Below are 21837 nucleotides of genomic sequence, written 5' to 3' on the forward strand. Positions count from 1 at the left end.
CAAAAATTTTTAACTTTCTGCCATTTATTAACTATCAACTGTATGTAATATTTGTTAACTACCAACTATAATATCAACAGTAATATCAATTGCAAAAATGATAAAAAAAATCATTCAGAAGAAATCTCATTCAACTTAGAAACATAAATACATATTTACATTCTCAAATCTTACATATTTTTGGAAGAAACTATAAAAATTCAGAATTACTTTAATGAGTTAGTCCAAGTGGTACATAAATAGAATACATGTATTTTCAGCAAACACAATTTTGGCTTACCTTTTTAATAGGTGATGTAGGTGTTGCTTGACCTGATGACACAGTAGGTGTTGTAACAGCTACAGGAGCTGCTTGTGTAGTAGAAGTGTTGGCATTAGTTACAGAAGCCAGGGGTTTTGTCTTATCTATTAAAGACAAACAATTAAGAGTCAAGATTCCATAGAAATTTGGTCTCAATGGTTGGGAAAAAATCATTTTATATTCCATTTTTGTTTAAGGTTTTGTTAACTAAAAGTCTTTCCCCACTGTGATTCCTTTTTGCAAGTCAGTTTTTCAGGGAGCTTCTAGCATTGTCTCAATATATATGCTGAAATAAATAGTTAAGATAATATGAAAGATATACAACAAAGCTTCTGACAATAAAAAGCACAAATAGAATCTGACTTCTGTGCTTTTAAAATGAAGAAAATAAAAACAAATTTAATTAAGATTTAAAAATTTGAATGCATGAATGCAATTAAAAACTTAACAATAACTATGCAATTTTCTAATGGATAAACTACTACTATTACTGATCTAAAACTGATGGTTCCTCTTTAATCAAGGAAATCTAAAAGTGCTTTTGTCAATAATTACCTTACATTCCTGTCAAACACTATGGTTAAATGTCCCAAAGAGCATGTCTTCCCACATCTAAAAAGTCTAAAGTTAAATGGGCACAGTATCATCTTGGAAAATAATCCACCTAACTGTGTAGAGAATCAATCAACAAATAATAAATGTCCCCATTCTTCAAGTAGTGTCCTAGGTACTAGGGATATATCAGCCAATGAAAAGATAAAATACCTTCACTTACAGTCTAGTAGGAGATATAAATAATAAATAAGATAAAACCCATGTACCACTATCCAAGTTATTTATTTACTTTTGAGACAGGATCTTGCTATATTGCCCAGGTTGGGGTGCAGTGGTGTGATCTCGGGTCACTGAAGCCTGTTACCCAGGCTCAAACGATCTTCCCACCACAGTCTCTTGAGTAGCTGGGACTACAGGTATGCGCTACCACACCTACTAATTTTTGTATTTTTTGTAGAGACAGGGCTTCCCCATGTTGCCCAGGCTGGTCTTGAACTCGTGAGCTTAAGCAATCCTCCAGACCTGGACTCCCAAACTGCTGAGATTACTAGCGTGAGCTACAGCACCCAGCCCCATCATCCAACTTATTTTGTAAACGTTATTAATATCGTTGTAGTCTTTCTATCCATTTGATTTCAACAAAGAATGACAAAGTCCTAGAAGAAAGAACCCTAAAAGCAAAAAATGTACTTCTCTTTCTCATTTTCTCAACTACCTTTCACATTTGTAAATTGTTTGAAAGGTATAACTAAAACTTAGGTTGCACTCTCATTTTTATCTGCTTTATGAGAAGAGAAAGAACACTGAAGAAAAACTGTTTGGGTGAATAATTTATTTTACAAAATTCAGCAAAATAGTTATTTTATGTCAAATAGTTTCCCAAGGAAATAACCTTACAAAAAGTAGAAAAAAGAAATGGTTTACAAATTGTCAAATTAAGCTGTAGCTCTACAGGGAAATGGCTGCTTTCTCAAGCTTTCCAAATAAAGCATGATAAAGCCTAGTTGATATTAAAAGAGCGAGAGGAAAGGAACCACACAGCGTTTACGTGGATTAATTCTTGAGACAGAGTCAAATTTTCCTGGCACCACTGACCACTAGCAACAGGAAGAACAAAATTATCATAGTACAATGCTTCAGAGGAACATTTAAAGTTAGCTCAGTGAGAAACTGAGTAGAGAGCAACTAGTACATTTCAATTCGAAACCGAGAACAAATACAATGCAATTTGATGGTAATTAGTTATATTTAATAGAATACTAGAGTTTTAAGAACCATCCAGGTCTTATAGCCCGATTTTTCTCATTTTATAAACAAGGATATTCAACCAAAAGATAGCAGAAGATTTGCTGGTCACTGGTAAAACTGGCCTAAGGTCTCTTGTTTTAAATAGTCCCTTAGTGTCTAATATTGAACAGTGACTTGTATACAAACAAGGGCTAATGAAGAAAAAATTTAGTGAACAAAAACCTAGAAATCTTTGAAAGAGATGCCTGGACTTCTATTTTTTGAATTATACTACATCAGTAGTAAAAGGCTTAAAATATAAGTTAGGAGGTCTGGGTGCAAGTCTTGGCTCTCTTGTGTACATAGTTTAATTTGTAATGATATACTTGACTACATACTGAGAGCTAAGTAATGTCTCCCAGGGAGGAGATTAACTGCATAAAAATAACTTTAGGCTATAGGTTGAGCGCCGTGGCTTATGCCTGTAATCCCAGCACTTTGGGAGGCTAAGGTGGGAGAACTGCTTGAGGACAGGAGTTCAAGACTAGCCTCAGCAAAACAGTTAACCCTACAAAAAATAAAAATAAAATTAGGTGTGTGTGGTAACATGTGCCTGTGGTCCCAGCTACTGGAGAAGCTGAGGAAGGAGGATCACTTGAACCCAGGAGTTTGAGAATAAGGTAAATGTTCATCATAATGGAAACAGATATATTTAATAGAATACTATACAATAGCTAAAAAAAAAAAATGCAGATAAAGCTATAGAAATAGATTTATGAACAAATATAAAAAATGTAACTTTTGGTGAAAAAAACCAAGAAGTATAACAATTCCTACCATATGAAAAAAAACACAAAACAATATTACAATTGTTATATATTACATATGAATGCACATATGTAAGAGTATAAAAATGAACTAGAAGATTACAGAACAAAACTCATGATAGTGATTGCCTTTGGGAAGGAAGGAAAGGGAAGCAGACTACGGTGGGTGACTAAAAAAGACATCTATAATGTTTTAACTTTATTTAAAAAATTGAAGTAAATATGATTAAATGTCACAGTAGTTAAAGTCTTAAGTCTAGGTTGTTGGAATATGAATGTTTATTATATTATACTTTTCTGTATCTTTAAAATTTCTCAAAACAAAGCAAATTCCCCCACATCCTCACAGCAAAGAGTTTTTACTCCATTCCTACTTTACTATTTCTTAGGGAAAATTTGGGATGCTGTTGGGACCGGCATCCTGGACGTTTGGACCTCAGAAGTAACAGGAGCATTTTTGAATTGCTGAGAACCCACATTCACAACCTATCTGTGCCTAAGGGACTCTTAGAAGCCTCTCCAACTTCTTTAAATATAGGTCGGCAAAACACAGAGGTGAACAACAGCCTCCAGATAATTAAAGAATAATAAATTCACAACTATATGTAGGTTCCTAGCATTCACTGAAGGATAATTTAGTAGCTTGCCAGGTATCTAAACAAGTAGCAAATCAGTCTGAAAAATTTAAAAATTAAGTCTGATCTTGTCTTATTTTACACTGCCACAAAATTCAACGAAAATGCATTTATCTTTTAATTTTACCTGTTTCAGCTTCTGATTCCGAGTCATCTTCCTCATCTTCTTCACTAGAGCAGCTAGACTCATCTTTCTTTCCTTCTTCTTCTTCATCAACCTTTTCTTGTTCCAGAGATTCAATACGGGATGCATTTTTCTCTGGTTCAATAATCAATGTCTCTTTGCTGTTAAAGGAAAACAGTGTTCAAATGATTAGAAACAAAAAAGGTTAAAATACATTCATTCTTCCCAGATCCACAATAAACATGCCTGTGGCCATTATGCCATCTCATTTACAAAAGTAACAAACGTACTTGAACATTTTACTCACTTTTTAAACGTCTTCTGTGACTGATTATTGTCCATATTTGCTGTTGATTCAATTAACGGAGATTTCTTGTCCCGTTTTTCACTATGGAGCTTTGTACAAAGTTATGCAAAGGAAAATAAGAAAACTATTAAAATAATATTACTAAGATGCAGAGTTTAAAATAATAACAAAGTAGTTTTTCAGACATTAAATAAGACAAAACAAAGAAATAAATAAATTAAGTTTTACCTGAAAAGGAAAGAGCTTGAATAAAAAATGAAATAGACTAGACAATTAAAAAGTTCCATACAGGGCTAAGGTGGATTTTTTAAATCCCTCCAACTTTACTGAAAAAGTTCAGATCCACTAACCACTCAGGCTGGCTGAGGATATTTTACTCAAAACCCTGTTTCTGGCTGGGCGCAGTGGCTCACGCCTGTAATCCTAGCACTTTGGGAGGCCAAGGTGGGTGGACTGCCTGAGCTCAGGAGTTCAAGATCAGCCTGGGCAACACGGTGAAGCCCCATCTCTATTAAAATACAAAAAATTAGCCGGGCATGCTGGTGTACTATGTAGTCTGAGCTACTCAGGGAGAATTGCTTGAACCCGGGAGGCAGACATTCTAGTGAGTTGAGATCACGCCACTGCACTCTAGCCTGGGACAGAGTGAGACTCCATCTCCAAAAAAAAAAAAAAAAAAAAAACTGTTTCAGGTGACATAAGTCCTTGCTATTGGACCTGCTATTGGATATATGAGATTTTATAGACTCCATCTTTTAAGTACAACCCTCTAATGAAATTGTAAAAACATGTTATTCTTGAGGACATATATAAGTATTCCTTTTGAGAAGGGGAGGAAATAGAAATGGGGATAAGCAACATAAAAAGTTAAATATCACTACCTTTATTCTCTTTCACTATCATTTAGTGAAACTTAAGGATATCTTAAAACCAAAAAGTACAAAACATCACAAGAAAACTTTTGTAATTGTCTCAAATTCAAAGTTACTAAGATAATTATGTAATACAGACAATTATTAGACAGTCATCAAACATACCAGATTTTGTTTCTTTTGCAACTCTTCTAAATATCCTAAAATGTCTTCATCTGCTACATCAAAGGCTGTCTGGCCCTAGGTAGGAAACAAGGGGTGGGCAGTGATGGTCAAAAGTCAATAAATCATAAAATGTCTTCAGTAATTCTGTATAATTTTATATAAAGAAGTTGGATAACATTTTTTACAGTGGTTATAAATGATACAACTACTACTGTAAAAACATACAACTCTAAGGCAATGTACATGAAATTTATGTGAGACAGAAGCTGTGAATATCTCCCCTTATTTTTTTGGTAACAGCTTTATCGAGATATAATTCATATACCAAACAAATCACTCATTTAAAGTGTACGATTCAATGGTTTTATGGATATTCAGAGTTGTACAACTATCAAAATAATCAATTTCAAACATTTTTATCACCCTAAGAAGTAGGAACATACCCTTTAGTAATCACTGTCTGCATCCAGCCCAAGGCAACCACTAATCTACTTTCTCTCTCTATACATCTGCCTATGCTAGACATTTCATGTAAGTGGAATCATACAATATATGGTTCTTTGTGACTGGCTTCTTTCACTCTACATGTTTTCAAGGTTCATCCATGTTATAGCATGTGTCACTTCATTTCTTTTGATGAATAATATTCCATTGCATGACATATACGGTCTGCTAATCTAGTCATCAGGTGGACATCTGTTTTTTTTTGTTTTTTTTTTTTTTTTTGCCTATGATGAATAATGCTGCTATGAGCATTCATGTACAACTTTTTGTGTGGACATCTGTTTTCATTTTCTTCAACATCCAGTTAAGGGCGAAATGACTGGGTAATTTAACCTTTTGAGGTATTTTTCTTTTTGATGACATCCTACAACTTAAATTCTTAGTAGAGTAATAAAATTAAAAAATACATATATTTAACCTGTTTAACATTCAGCCAGCCACAGGTATGGCTTAATTTTAAAAATTAGTCCAGATGAACATATGTCAATCTATTTTAATTCACTGTGAAAGAGAAAATTTCAAAGAGCTGCTGACTAAACATAGTAAGAATATTTCCTGCTGCCTGCATTAGTCCTTATAATAGCCCTACTGGACAAGTTTCCAGGACGCTTACAAGTTCATTATTTAGAATACAGTCTTCTTTATGTTATCCAGTACATGATCCTTTCACAGAAAAAAAATGTTTTTAGCAACAAAAAATCTAATTCTGAAAGAAAGTTCAAATTTCTTAACAGTATTCCTATATCCACAACGACATAAGAATGGATGAGAAATAATGGCTTCTAAAATCACATTAATTTTTCCGTTTAGAAACCAACAACAACCCTTGTTTCTGTACCAACATCAGGATGTTAACATCTATTCAGAAAGGAGCTAATTTCCAAACACTATAAAACAAACTATAAGTTAGCCAATATCTGAGCTAGTTTTCCCATTGTCTGTTAATAAAATAAAAAGCTATTGTCTATGAAAGGTATCTTTTTTTTTGAGATAGGATCTCGCTCTGTTGCCAAGATTGGAGGACACTGGCATGACCGTGGCTCACTGCAGCCTCAGTCTCCTGGAGCTCAGGTGATTCTCCCACTTCAGCCTCCTGAGTAGCTGGGACCACAGATGCACACTTCCATGCCTGACTAGTTTTTGTATTTTTTTGTAGAGATGTAGTTTCACCATGTTGCCCAGGCTGGTTTTGAACTCGAGGGCTCAGGCCGACCTCCACTTCCCAAAGTGCTGGGATTATAGGTAAGAGCCACTGTGCTCAGCCCTATGAAGTATATCTTAAAAGTATATAAAATACTGCTTTTTCAAAATAGGTGAGGAGTATGTATATAAATTTACAAGATTCAAAAATACTTATCATACTTGCCTTTTCTTGCTAGAAAGTCTTTCCAGTAGGAATTTAAGAGACAATCTATCCTTTCCCACTCAGTCCAAGATAAAAAGTTTTAGTTTTAATAAACTTTCCTCCCATTTCAATCTTGGGAAATAGAAGCCAAGATTTAAATTCCTGAAGAATAAATAGTTCTGAAATCAAATAACTGGCTCAAAACTTAAGGTGCCCTTTAAATTAGAAATACATGTTAATTCTAGTTTTGCTATATCATATGCTTTATATAATCAGTTCTAAAATGTTAATAATGCTATACATTTAATGTAAACTGTGTTTAAGATTATGTTATGTGGAAATAATTCACTGACTTATTTTTAAATATCATATTAAGCATTACCAACCCTTCCCATGAATGAACTATCCCACCTTGAAATGTCTGAACTGTAATTAAATTTTTGTAGCAGTTAAATGCAATGGGGTCACTTTAATAACCAAGGAACTCTCCTCTTTAAGAGTAAGAAATTGGATCACGCTACTAACCTTTATTTTCACTTTCTCCCTTGATAAATGAGTCTACTTTGCAAACAGCAGCTGATACAGAATCAAAACTAGAGTAAAACATGGGCTATAAGAATTTCTACTTTCAAAAAAAGCACCCTCATCAACTTAACTCAGCAACTTAAACATGCTCTTGAAACAATCTGTAGCACAGTTATAAAGCTAACAGTCGTGAAGTTATAAACATTATTTGGTTCTTAACTACTATAAGGCTACTGTGCTTCACTGATAGAGTATAAACACATTATAGTATATAAGCAGTGCCACTCAGAGCAACCAGGTAACAAATGAGGACACAATGCTGAGCTATGAGAATGTCAGAACTCTATCAAGAGAACTATCTTAAAAATAACTGCTTAAAAAAAATGAGTCCAATACATCTATTAAGAGTCACAAACACACTGGAGACATTGTAAGTCTAACTTCACAGTTTCTTCATTTTTCTTTACTCACTTATTCTAACCAAATTGTTTTATTAGGTACAACCTCTTCATCTTCACAACAACGACTAATGTAGCTGGGACAAGTATTAGAATGATTCTCACTGTATAGATGAAGAAACTCAGTCTGAGTGCATGGTATTTGCCCAAGGTCATACAGATCATTAAGAGAAAGTGGGAATACAATTTAGGTCTCTACTACTCTAGTGTGTCATTTTGCCTTTATCAAAAATAAAAATAAATACAGATGGAATTAGGGTAAAAACATCCTTGTGTCCATTAATAGCAGAAATAGCTTTGTCATTCATTTAAATCTTTATAATGACAGTTATATTAATCTAAAAACTTGTTTGCTAGCCATTGTATTCAGTAAGAGAATTCCAACCAGAAAAGCATTCTAGTCAATAAAGAACAATATTTAGATACATTCTAGTAAAGCTATTATTTTAATAAACTAAGAAAGCAAATAACCTTTATATTTAAGGTCTGTATCACATAATCTATAATAATGAATTAAAATGACAGTAAATATGTATTACAGTTTGCAAATAATTTAAAGAAATGAGACTGAAATCTCTAAATATTTTTAGGAAGGGTTTCAGATTTTCTATATGATTTGCTACACTTACTATATTATACATCATTTTCCCAAATAGTGTTTTCTATTACTGAAGAATTCATCTAAACTCTGGTAGTACCTTAGGTGCACATCTTTAATATCATTTTTTAAAACAATTTAGTAATAACCTTCAATCTGTAAGTACTAAGGAAGGTATCAAATGACAATATAAATTCATATAGGCAGGCTTACATAATTAAGACAAAGTAATTTATTTTGATTGAACATGATGTATGACATTTTAAAATGTAGACAATAAAAACAGTCTAATTCATACATGCAAAGTTATGATTAAACTTTTAAAAATCAAAGTCGTAAAATAGAACTTCTCAAATGAAAAAAAAAGGCTTGTGTTTGGATATATTTATGGCACAAACTCCTTTAGAATGCCATAGACATTATGTAGCTCCTCATTATAAAAAGCAGTCTTTAAAGTCTTGACTTTTAAAAGAAAAATAATATTTTTATTAAAATTTATATTTTTACAGCTTAATAGTATCTTGAAAAATAAAAGATGAGGAAACTAAAACGAAAAGAAGTTACAGAGGAGCTTAGCAGAATAAAAAGAAAAAACAATTATCAGGGCTTTAAGAAAATTACTTGACTTCTCTGATCATGTTCCTGAATCCAAAAAACCCTTAATTTCACAGGGTTGTTAAAAGAATTGCATATGTGTAAAAAAGGCTGAAAATCTTTAAATTTTATGTAAATATGAGGCACAATTGTTTTTTTGTTTGTTTGTTTGTTTTTAGCAGGGTCTCCTTCTGTTGCCCACTGCTGTGCAGTGGCACAATTATGGACTCACTGCAGCCCTGAACTTCTGTACTCAAGCGATCCTTCTACCTCAGCCTCCCACATAGCTGGGATTACAGGCGCACATCACAAGGCCTGGCTCACAATTCTTTTAAGATCACATAAAGATCTACTGAAATATCGAATGACAGATAAGAGAGTAAATAAAATTTAGAGTGACAGAGGAGCTGCTATTAATTTTTTTAAAAAGGATACAAGGCACAATAATTTTATATGCACTCCTTCTCTGATAGCAAAATTATGATCTGTATGGCACAGGAATTAGACAATTGTTGGCCAGATGCAAATAAAATAATTTTTCTCATACATACTCTATATTGTCTATGTTTCACTAGAATACTGATTCAGTAGGGGAAACACACCATGTTTAAACTTGTAAGTGAAATGATCCTTTTTGGAAACCATTTCAATTAATAAGCTTCTCTCATCTAGTTCTTATCCGGAGGCTACTGTTACTAAATGAACCAATTATCAGCACTGCCCATATGAATGGACATGTGGTAAAAAGTCACTGTTTGGGAGAGAAGAATGCAGACCAGAGTTCAGAGGCTAACAGGTATCCGCTAATCTTTTCAGAAAAAAATTCTGAAGGGGAATTTCTACATGAAAAGAGAGGTAACGTGACTTGCAAAGCTAAAATTAGCTGGCCTTTTACTTAAATAGTATCAATATTTATTTGTCTTCTAATGCTGATTACAAAACAACAGAGAAAGTAAATTATTGAAAGTTTTAACTAAAAATTCAACCCAAAGATTTTTGTATTTGTATATAAGTATAAACCATTCTCCCAAATTTTTTTACTTTCCTTAAGACTTCTACCAATTCCTATGATTTTCATGCCTGCACATTTCTTATATAAAATATATATTTAAATCAGTTAATGAAAGTAAGTTATTTAGAACTCTACTCCAAAAACAGCAAAAGAATTAGATGGTCCTATTTTGAATAAAGATGAGATCATTTTATGACTCTCTGCTACATAACCTATGATATTTTCCTATGAAATGCAATATACAAGGAACATTCTATGGAAAGGTAATTAAACTCACTAGAGGAGACATGTTTTGCGTTCTCCATGATACTTATTATCTACCAACACAGAGTGGGAAGCGACTAGCAGGAATACTGGTGACTGGTTATTGACTGATAGTATCTACAAAGGAGTAGAGAAGTCTAGTTTAACAAGAAACTTGATAACCTGAATCTTTTCATGATTTCGTGAAAAACACTTGTATGACATTATCTCCCTCCCTCCTTCTACCTAATTGTGGTATTAAGTATATAATTTACCTCACTCAACAGAACTACTTTCTCATCTACAAAACTAGAAGACTAGATGATGTTGCATCTCAATGATCCCCTTCAGCATAAAACTTTATAGTGTTTACTGTCATTACCTGCTGTAAGACCTCATTATTCATGTCACTTAGAGAACTCTATAAGCAAGCTAAAAGACCATCAGCTAAAGAATTAGAACCACACTTCTACATGTGTTCCAACTCAAAGGGGAGGCAGAAAACATTCACATAAGAATGCAACATTTTCTAAGCTTCTGAACTCCTAAGAACATAGTATCAATGCAAGTATCCAAATCTACTCTACATAAATGGCAATCTGACTACTGAAAGAGTAATACTTCTTTCTTTGCAGCACAAGGCCAGAACTACCTCATATGGTAGCTGACAAGACTTAAACCATTAATTAGTAAGTCAGTTGGCTAAAAAAAGTTTTATGCAGTTGATAAAAATATAATTATATAAGGTAATCCTTATAACATTTTGAGATTATATTTCTAAATATAGTTTATAAACCTGTATTTCTAAAAGTTAAAATATTAAAATACTTTTAAAAGGCCTACCACTTTGTTGACCATCTCCATATCACATAGATTGTCCACTAAAATTCGACATGCTTCTTCTTTACCCCAATGAGCTGCAGCATGAAGAGGTGTCCAGCCATCATAGTCTTTAATATTAACATCATAGCCTGCCTGTATTAAAAGTCTAAAGAAATTACAGTGAATTAGACAATCATTAAAATCTAGAAATAAACGATCATGATCAAAAGCTTTCTACCATGCAATTTAACTACAATTTTCAATTAATTTCTTTTCAGAATTCACATCCTTCCCCCTCAGTGAATTAACTATGGCAAATACAAAGTATTTCTCAGAAAAAACTCAGAAAAAGAGGATCTTGAGTCATTGCCATAATAATGCAGTTTTAATTAATTCCTAATGACTCTAAGTCTTATGGTTTGGTGTGACACTGATTAATTCTTGTTAATATGACTTGTAAGTTAAATTTTCACAGAAAAGCCCATAATTTTTCAATGTAAAATCAAAAACTGATTAATCACTTTGTATGTAAAACTGATTTATTGTGGGAACTATCATCTTCAGGTTTCCAAATAATGTATAATCTCGGGCTAAATGTGTTCTAAGAATATACTGGAATCAAAGAAACTTGTTTCGTAATGTTTCTGTTGCCTTGAAATTCAGGAGCTGAAAATTTTCAAAGGAAAATGACAATCTTTTAAGAACAAAACAAAGCAAAAAACATATTCCAAGGAGTTGGATCTATTTTTCTGAGCAGTAGAAAGCAGATACTCCAATCATCAACAAGCTAAAACAGAAACACATTTTAATACAATGCAAAGAGTTGCATAAATTATGTTAGTATGCCCTTCTAACTACATATTGACAGTAACCTTTATTTTATTTAGACATTAAGCTCACAGAGAGCAAAGATGGGTCTATAAACTGCACATAGCATAGCCCCACACAAACAGGCGAACGAACACTAAATACAATTCATGAAATCTAGTTAACCTTTACCTTACTTTCCAAGAGGTTGAGCTTGAGAAGGGCTTTCTTTTTACCTACAGGAGGTGGTAGTGACAGCTAATGTATAATCCCCTTTCATTTATTTAAGAACAAATCTGGTATTTCCTAACAATATCTAATACAGCTGTTTCTAATCCTGCTTCCATAACGGAACCATCTTAAGGGCTTGTTTTTTAAAAATAGATTCCCCAGCTCACCCCAGTACTACTCAATTAATCAGCATATGGAGAGATGGGCCCTGCTAATCTATATTCTTAATAAGTTCCCCATATGAATCTCTTATCATTGCCTGTCACTTGCCTGCAGACCAACATTTAAGAGCCATGATCTAAAGAAAAGCTGAAAGATCTAAGTCCAAAGAAATATCTCCACTGACATATATTACCAGAAACCTTATTAATAGAGGCAGAAACAATGCTGGAATATAAGAGAAAAATGCTGCTCCTCATTAGGAAATATGAACTATAATAATGTTAAATATGCTAAGCAACATTTTTAAGTACTTAGAAGTCTGTGTGGCGAGAAAAAAGAGGTAGATAAATTTTTTCAACATGAAAAAAAAGACAGTATCTATATTCAAGGAGCTTTTAATGGACGCGAAACAACAACCGTCATGGACAGGTTCTGTGAATAGACATGCAATGGGAGTACAAAACTGAAAAGCATCAAAATCAAATTGAAAGGAGTTGTGTGTGTTTGGGAGGGAGAGAAAATGTGAAGAAGGTCGCATTTGAAACAGATCTTTTCTACTGATTTTTATTTGGTATTTGTTTTAATTAACTTTCATAAGTAATATGTTCACAAAGTTTTAAAAAAAGAAGAATAAAAGGATACATAGGGACATCACTCTCTCACTGCTGACCTTTAGCCAACTAGTTTGCCCTTCCTCAAAATAACCATACTATTAATTTTTATTGGATCCTTACAGAATGATTTCATGCATATATAAGCAAATACAATTTTAATTTTTTTTTACAATAAATACAAATGATACATACTTGGATCCTTGATTTTGACATTTCGTAATATATCCTAGTGTTCTTTCTATAACAATATGTAAGGAGATTTCTCATTCTTGTTTTAAGGCAGAATATGCCAGTGAAAGCATATACCATAATTTATTAAACCATTCTCTTATTCCTATTATAAACAACGCTGCTAGCAGATTTTCTTACTTCCTATGTGAGTGGCAGTATCTGTAAAAAACAAATTCCTAGAAGTAGAATCAGGGAACTAAAGAACAACTGTTACTTTGATTGAATTTGCTCAATTGTCATTTCTACTAGTAAGAGTGCCTTTTCCTACACCCTGCCAACAGGATGTCAAATGTTTTGATCTTTGCCACTGACAGATGTAAAAGTGTAACTCACTGTAGCTTTATTTGCACTTAATTATGAATGAAGTTGATCATTTTTTTTTCATATGCTTAAAGGCCTTTAACTGATTCAAAGGATTGAGCAGAATTTGCCTCCAAGTTGAAGAGATGGTGAATAAAAGCATCTAGACAGAAACAAGGGAAGGCATTAAAGACATCATGAAAGAACTTCAATAGATATATATAACTGGCACAATTCATACTTTGGGGCAATGGTGGTAGCTTAGCTTAAAAGGGAAGACAGTGGCCAGATAATGAAGAATCTACACGCTAAGTTGAGGAGTTTAAAATTTATCCTGATCCCCACTAAGAACTAATAAAGGATTTGGGGACCTTGGATAACCTAACTACAAAGATCATTTGCAAGCCATCCAGAAACCTATTTTGCAATATAACCCAGTACTCATATATACGTCTACAGAAACAATTGCTTTAAGAAACAATTCTCACCTTTATGTAATCCTCTTTAATACTTTCTATTCTCAAAAAAAAAATGCTGTTGGCAACTCTCGAAAGTTTTCGATTACAGAGAAACAGGTGGAAAAGAAAACTAATTAAAAGGCAACAATGCCATAGTATTCTTAGGAAAAAGGCCTAAATTATTGAAGTTGAATAGAGATTGAAAAGAGGAGGCTGGGCAGTGATGGCTCACGTCTGTAATCCCAACACTTTGAGAGGCTGAGGCAGGCAGATCACTTGAGCCCAGGAGTTCAAGACCAGCCTGGGCAACATGGTGGAACCTTGTCTCTAAAAAAATATGAAAACTAAGTGGGCATAGTGGCACACGCTTGTAGTCTCAGCTACGAGAGAGGCTGAGGTGGGAAAACTGCCTGAGCCTGTCACCCAAGAGGAGGAAACCTGGGAAAGGTGACTCATATATTCTTTACTACTTTTACTAATGAGTGGGAATAAGAAAGACTGATATTAGAAGTTCAAGTGAATTAGAATCAATATATTAATAAAAGGTGCCGTAGATTTTGCTAAGAGTTGGTCTTCCTTTCACATAAATATAAGAATAATTTCATATATTGAATAATACACTGAATAATTTTCTTCACATAGCTGCCAACATTTGTACTGCAGAAGTAAAAATATTATTGCGACATGAAGCTTTGTTCCAAGCAAATTTGCTAAACAATATACAGCCTTATAGAATCAAAGTTGCTTATGGCTTAGTATTTTATAGTGTGCTAATAGTACTAAGTTCCAGTGTTCATGTAGTAAAAAAGGAAACTGTATTTAAGATAAATTACATGTAAATAAATATTCTGCAGGAATGAAGCTTTCAAAATTGATGGTATGTTCACAGGACATTGTTCTTAGACTCATGAACCAGTTATCAATCTGGAACCTCAAAATGACTCTCTGTAGTGATTTACTAGGCCAAAAGGTAACAGATAATAGTTGAGTGACGCTTAAATTCAACTTACTGGAAAATCACAACTGATAAAAACAATAGTAATAATCAAAACTAGAGAGTTGAAAGAATTTTAGAACAAAAGCAATCATACTCAAAGTAGTTGTTCTCTTTCTTCCTGAAAACAGGCATTAAAGAACTCTTTTATATTGCTTCAAAATAACATTTGCAGGTATTTTAAGAAAAGGACCAATGAATAAAGAAGACAAACTAAAGTAGAAAAACAACTCTGTAAAAAACAATACTTACTTTAAAACTTCTGTATAGCCTTTAGCAGCTGCAACGTGGAGTGCTGTACCTCCAGATTTTGCATGCCGGACATCATTTATATGACCACTATTTAGCCACTGCCTGGCATCTCTAAGCATGATCCGTTCTTCTTCCTTTCGAGCTGCTTCTATATCAACCCCTGATAAAATGAAAATAATTGCTTTTATTTTTGCTTAATAAAAACTGTTCCATGTTGGGAAATAAAATTGTCCACAACATGTCAAGTTTAAATAAAATTAAAAGTGAAAGTATATATGTATTTTTAAAATTGGCTGCTTATAACAAGTTGGTTAAACTAAAAAATGTGGGATATTGTAGACATTTTATTAACTTTCTCTACTTATTATTTTTTTTCTCCACAATACTATTTTGATCTATTTTTCCTTTCTGATTATTCTTGTTTTTTAAAATTTGAACATTTCCTAAGATATAAGCATCCTTTGGGCTAAAATTCTTTTTTAACAATTATAATGAATAAGTTTCAAATTTCTATCTACTGTTTTGATCTGTTCTATGAAATCTAGCCTAGCAGGTACAAATGTTTACTGAATGCTTCAACTTGGAGGTCCTGTCTTCATCTAAAATATATTGTACTTTAAAATAGATTATTTCTCTAGCAAACTCCTTTCATTTCCTTTTCCAACATAGTACATTCTTCATACCATTAAAATTATTTTCAAAATTTTAGCAAGTTATATAAATGTTCATTCATTTAAAAGCACTTACTCTTAAGCACTACCCTAGGTTGAGGTGATAAAAGTGGAAAGAGGCCAGACAAGGTGGCTCACACCTATAATCCCAGCTACTTGGGAGGCTGAGGTGGAAGGATTGCTTGATCCAGGAGGTCAAGGCGCAGTGAGCCATGATCATGCCACTGCACTCCAGCCTGGGTGAGAGCAACACCCTGTCTCAAAAAACAAACAAAAAAAGGGAAGAACACAAAAATGAATAGGACCCTCTAATTCCTACCTTCAAAGAGCTCAACACCTTGGAAAAAAAATTAAAGATACTCTTGAAATTCTTGAATGATTTCATGTGGTCTTATGGCTTCGACTACTTGCTATTTAATAAACAGCACACACCACAATGCATTTACAATCTGCCTTACTCCACAAGTCTATGAGTCTTTTTATCTTTCATCCCCACTGTCTGGTAGAGTACCTGATACAAAGTAAAGGGAGATCAGAGCCAGGAGCGTTGGCTCACACTTGTAATCCCAGCACTTTGAAAGGGTGAGATGGGCAGATCATTTGAGGTCAGCAGTTCAAGACCAGCCTGGCCAACATGGTGAAATCCCGTCTCTACCAAAAATACAACAACAACAACAAAAAAGCCCAGGAGATGGAGGATGCAGTGAGCCAAGATCATGCCACTGTACTCCAGCCTGGGCAACAGAGTGAGACTTTGCTTGAAAGAAAAAGAAAATTAAAAAAAAAAAAAAAAAAAGCAAAGTACAGGGAGATTACTAAACGTTCACTAAATGAACAATGAATGAACAAATATAAAACAAGAACACACACACACATTTCCTCAGCTAAGATTCTCCTATAATCCACATCCATGTACACAACTGTTTGGTCAAGATTTTTCATTCATCCATCCACTCATTTAATACATACTGAGCACCTACTATTTTGCCAGGTACATCATTAGGTGCTACCGGTATAGACGTGAACTTATTACATGGCAGAAGGTGATTCATTTGTGAAGAAAAATAAAGCCAGAAAAGGAAACAGAAACGGTAATGAGAAGGGGTGTTATTTTATATAGGTTGGTAAAAAATAGCTTCTTTGATGACTTTACAACAAGAAATAAAGTGAGTGACAGTCATATGACTGGGAGAACATTCCAGGCAGAGGGAAGTATCAGTAGACTCTAAAGTGGGAGCCTCCTAGGAATGTTCTGTTTAGAAGGACAGGGTCTCTACAGAGTAGTAAGGACAGTGAGCGTGGTGACATGATCTAACTTAATTTAAAAGGATCACTTAGGATGAAAAGTTGAGTAGATATTGAGATACTCACTTGGAGGCTACTGCAATAATCTAGGCAATTAATGATGTTAACTTGAACAAGGGTGGCAGCAGCAAAGATAGTAAAGTGGTTGAATTCTGGGTTTTTCAAGGCATACTAAGAGAATTTGAATTAGTTTGGATACAGAAGAAAAAGAGAGGTTGAGAATCAATCAGAGGTTTTCAGTCTGAGTAACTGAAAAAATTAAAGCTTCAATTTCAGAAATGTGAAGTTTAAGATGCCTAACAAATATCTCATCAGAGACATCAAGTAATCAGTTGGATATCTAAGCCTGTAGCATAGCGAACTAGGGAAACAATAAAATATTATGCCATGGGCATCTCAAATGCAATGCTAAAATCTTAACCTAATTTTTTTCCAACTGTTCTATTTGCTGCCTGTCTTGTTTTCCTATACTAAGTGCTCTCACTTACCTAGCAACATGAAAGTCATCTGAATTTCTTCCTTCACCTTACTCTCACCCCATCTGTGATTGTTAATTGTGTCAAGAGATGCCTAGATGGCTGGTGAAGCACTGTCTCTGGGTGCATTTGAGGGTGTTTCCAGAGGAGACTGACATGGGAGTCAATGGCCTGGGAGAGGAAGACCCATCCTCAATGTGCACAGAAACAATCCAATCAGCTGGGAGAAATGGGCTGAAAAAGGAGGATTTGCTCTCTCTGCTTGCTCTCTTCTCTCCCTTCAGGAGGGGGATACCTTTTTCTCTCCCGCTTTTGGATATCAGACTACAGGTTCTTCAACTTTTGGACTCTGGGACTTGCACCAGTGGCTCTTTGGGGGGGTTGTCAGGCCTGACAGGGACTGCCGTGTCAGTTTCCCAGCTTCTAGGGCTTTGAACTTGGACTGAAGACACACTACTAGCTTTGAGCCAGCCACATTATCAGCTTCTCTGGTTCTTCATTTTGCAGGTGACCTATTGTGGGACTTTGCAGTGATTCTGTGTCAGTTGCTCCTAATAAATCCCCTTCCATACATCCTACAGGCTTGTCTCTATGGAGGAGCCTGACTAATAAACCATCCTATTAGTTACCAGATTTTGAGTTGCCACTTCTAGACTGTCTTCTAAATGGCCCCTATCACTATCCTAGTTCATAGCTTATGTCTCACACTTTGACTACTACTACTGGCCCTTAACTCATTCAGTCTTTAGTCCCTTCTAATTCATCCCCCAATCTACTGCTGAATCGGAAAAAATAAAATATGATGTCATTTCTCTATATAAAATTTGTCAGTGGCTGCTTCTGTAAGACAAAGCTCAAGCTCTTTAGTATAGAAGACAAAGCCTTTTATGACTTGGTCTCAGTGCATTTTTAACTTCATCTATAGTCTTTCTTACCATCATCTAGTGTTCTAACCATTTAGACCTCCACATAGGTCCCCAAGTACATTATGGTCCGTGTTGTCGTGACAGCTACCTCTACCTGAACTGTATCTTTATTCTGCCTGCTTATTAGCACATTACCATTTTTTTTCAAGACAACTAAATTGCTCATTACTCAACTGAAGCTCAGCTTTTAAAAAGCAGACAATAATTCAGAAATATTTTTAAAACTCCAAGATAACACACGTATAGGAAAAGTCATCTTCAAACTAGAGATTATAATATCTCATTACTGCATTTGAAAGAAACTTGCAGTAAGATTTTCCAAACAGACCTTATGAAAACAGTAAATTGTATAAACTATGTATGTAGTGAACAGAACCTATTATAATTTTTATAAAAACCAAATGCCACCATTTCTATAGTAAAGCAGTTTTACATATATCAAAAATTTCCTACCAAAAGATAATCAGTCCATTTAAGATATGCCTAACGTTAATAACCTTTCTATTAAGTGATTTATCTCAGATTTGCTTTTTTAATGTGTTATTCTCTTACTGGCTTTTAAAACAGGTAGCATTTTATTATTTATATCCCTCCTTTCATTATAGTTTTAAACATTCTGATCTTTATTGTCTTTTACTATTCTGTTTCCTTTGAACTTCAAGTTAAAAAAAAAAAAACTACTTTTCTATTTATCTAATTTCATGCTATCTTTATCTAATGACAAAACAATTACCTTCTTTAGCTTCCAAATCATGCTCGTAACTGATTCATATATAAAAACAATCCAAGTGTAAAGTTAACATGAAGGGCAATTCCTTATGCTTAAGAAAATTAAATTAGAAAAGAAAAACCTTTCTTTTATTCTTAAATTTTGCAATACTACCGATTAGAGTATGTAGACCCTGCTTAGCTCATCAAAAACTTGAAGAAGAAACAAAAAACAATCTAATTGTACTATGTATTAGGAGACTTGCTTTCTAATTTCAGTGCTTTGACTAACTAGCTAGTGATCCTGAGAAAGCCATAGCTTCTTTGGATATTAGTAAGATAGGTTAAGAAAACAGATACTGAACCGAGACTGGCTGGATTTGAATCTCTGATCCACCACTTATTAGCTGTACTACCTCAGGCAAGACAATCTATGCTATGCTCTGGTTTCATCTGTAAGATGAGAATGATGACAATATCTATCCCATAGGGTTGTTCTGAAAACTAAATTAATTAATACATGTAAAGTGTTTAGATCAGGAATAAGAACTAAGGTGTTAATTATCATTATCAGTTTGAAAAGTCTATGATTCTGCTTCTCTCTTCTTGATTTCTGTTTTAAAAGAAAAAAAAATCTTATAATGCATTTAACCAGTCCTAACCCACCTACTATATAACTGCAAGGTTTTTAAACAATGAAAACAGTATATAATAAAACTAAGTTGGGTATAACAAAGTGATCAGACTAACATTTGTCACTATGATTTAAGAGCAGTAAATATTAAATTAAAATATAGCCAAATATCTTAGATTAAAATAAATAAAATTAGATTGGAATTTAGTCAGCTAACAGATTCAAAAATTAATGTGTCCCTAGCTAAATAAAGAAAATAATTACAGCTACTGTTCAATGATTACTACTTTCAAAGGCAATTTACTTAAGCATAACTAGCTACTGACCAAATGTACTAGAATAAGAAAAGCCAAAAGAATGATTAAAAAACTTAAAAATATTGAATAACAATTTTCATCCCTGGGTAATTTGAGAAATGTTACCACTACTAATGATACGGTTTGGCTGTGTTCCCACCCAAATCTCATCTTGAATTGTAGTTCCCATAAGCCCTACGTGTGGTGGGAAGGACCCAGTGGGAGGTAACTAAATAATGGGGATGGTTACCCCCATGCTAGTGGTCTTGTGATAGTGAGTGAGTTCTCACGAGATCTCATGGTTTAAGGGGCTTTTTCCTCTGTTTGGCACTTCTCTCTCCAGCCGCCATGTGAAGAAGGACATGTTTGCTTCTCCTTCCACTATGATTGTGCTTCCCCTTTCACTATGATTGTGAGTTTCCTGAGGACTCCCAGCCATGTGGAACTGTGAGTCAGATGTTTTTCCTTTATAAATTACCCACTCTCAGGTACTTTTTCATAGCAGCATGAGAATGGACTAATACAGTAATTTGGTACTGGGTAGTGGGGCACTGTTGTAAAGATACCCAAAAAAATGTGGAAGCAATTTTGAAACTGGGTAAACAGGCAGAGGCTGGAACAGTTTAGAGGGCTCAGAGGAAGACAGGAAGATGTAGGAAAGTCTGAAACTGCCTAGAGACTTATTGAATGGCTTTGATGAAAACGCTGATAGTGATATGGACAATGAAGTCCAGGCTGAAGTGGTCTCAGATGGAGATGAGAAACTTGTTGGGAACTGAGGCAAAGGTCACTCTTGTTATGCTTTGGCATAAAGACTAGTGGCATTCTGCTTCTGCCCTAGAGATCTGTGGAACTCTGAACTTGAGGGAGGTAATTTACGGTATCTGATGAAAGAAATTTCTAAGCAGCAAAGTGTTCAAAAGGAAGCAGAGCACAAAAGTATGAAAAACTTTGCAGCCTGATAACGTGACAGAAAAGAAAACCCAATTTTCTGGGAAGAAATTCAAGTTGGCTGCAGAAATTTGCATAAGTAACAAGGAAGCAAATGTTAATTTCCAAGACAAAGGGGAAAAGGTCCCCAGGGCATGTCAGAGACTTTCTCAGCAGTCCTTCCCATCACAGGCCTGGAGGCCTGGGAGGGAAAAATGGTTTCCTGGGCTGGGTCCAAGGCCCTCTTGCTACGTGCAGCCTTGGGACTTGGTGCCCTGTGTCCCAGCTACTCCAGCTCTGGCTAAAAGGGGCCAATGTACAGTTCAGGCCATTGCTTCAGAGGATGCAAGCCCCAAGCCTTTGTGGCTTCCATGTGGTATTGGGACTGTGGGTGTGCAGAAGTCAAGAATTGAGGTTTGGGAACCTCTGCCTAGATTTCAGAAGATGTATGGAAAGGCCTGGATGTCCAGGCAGAAGTCTGATGAAAAGGCGGAGCCCTCATGGAGAACTTCTGCTAAGGCAGTGTGGAAGGGAAACGTGAGGTCAGAGCCCCCACACAGAGTCCCCATGGGGGTACTGCCTAGTGCAGCTGTGAGAAGAGGGCCACCATCCTCCAGACCCCAGAATGATTGATTCACTGACAGCTTGCACTGTGTGCCTAGAAAAGCCACAGACACTCCACACTGGCCCATGAAAGGGGCCAGGAGTGGGGCTGTACCCTGCAAAGC

General features: G+C 34.8%; 1 protein-coding gene and 1 long non-coding RNA gene across 7 annotated transcripts in view; one reads left to right on the forward strand and one right to left on the reverse strand.

The window, feature by feature from the left end:
* PPP1R12A (protein phosphatase 1 regulatory subunit 12A) overlaps positions 1-21837 on the reverse strand; it is a 162645-nt gene that overhangs the window by 44035 nt on the left and 96773 nt on the right. For all 6 annotated transcript variants that reach the window (XM_025400850.1, XM_025400849.1, XM_025400852.1 and 3 more), the window contains 6 exons: positions 15164-15323; positions 11136-11280; positions 5014-5088; positions 3977-4065; positions 3673-3830; positions 281-405 (listed from right to left, as the gene is read on the reverse strand). In XM_025400850.1, coding sequence (XP_025256635.1) covers positions 281-405; positions 3673-3830; positions 3977-4065; positions 5014-5088; positions 11136-11280; positions 15164-15323 — 752 coding nt within the window. The remainder of the gene's footprint in view (positions 1-280; positions 406-3672; positions 3831-3976; positions 4066-5013; positions 5089-11135; positions 11281-15163; positions 15324-21837) is intronic.
* Positions 6674-8378, forward strand: LOC112633987. Its single transcript, XR_003121707.1, has 2 exons — positions 6674-6830; positions 7885-8378. It is a non-coding gene; the product is annotated as an uncharacterized LOC112633987 (long non-coding RNA).

Source organism: Theropithecus gelada, chromosome 11 (genome assembly GCF_003255815.1).
Source record: "Theropithecus gelada isolate Dixy chromosome 11, Tgel_1.0, whole genome shotgun sequence".
Taxonomy (NCBI): Eukaryota; Metazoa; Chordata; class Mammalia; order Primates; family Cercopithecidae; genus Theropithecus; species Theropithecus gelada.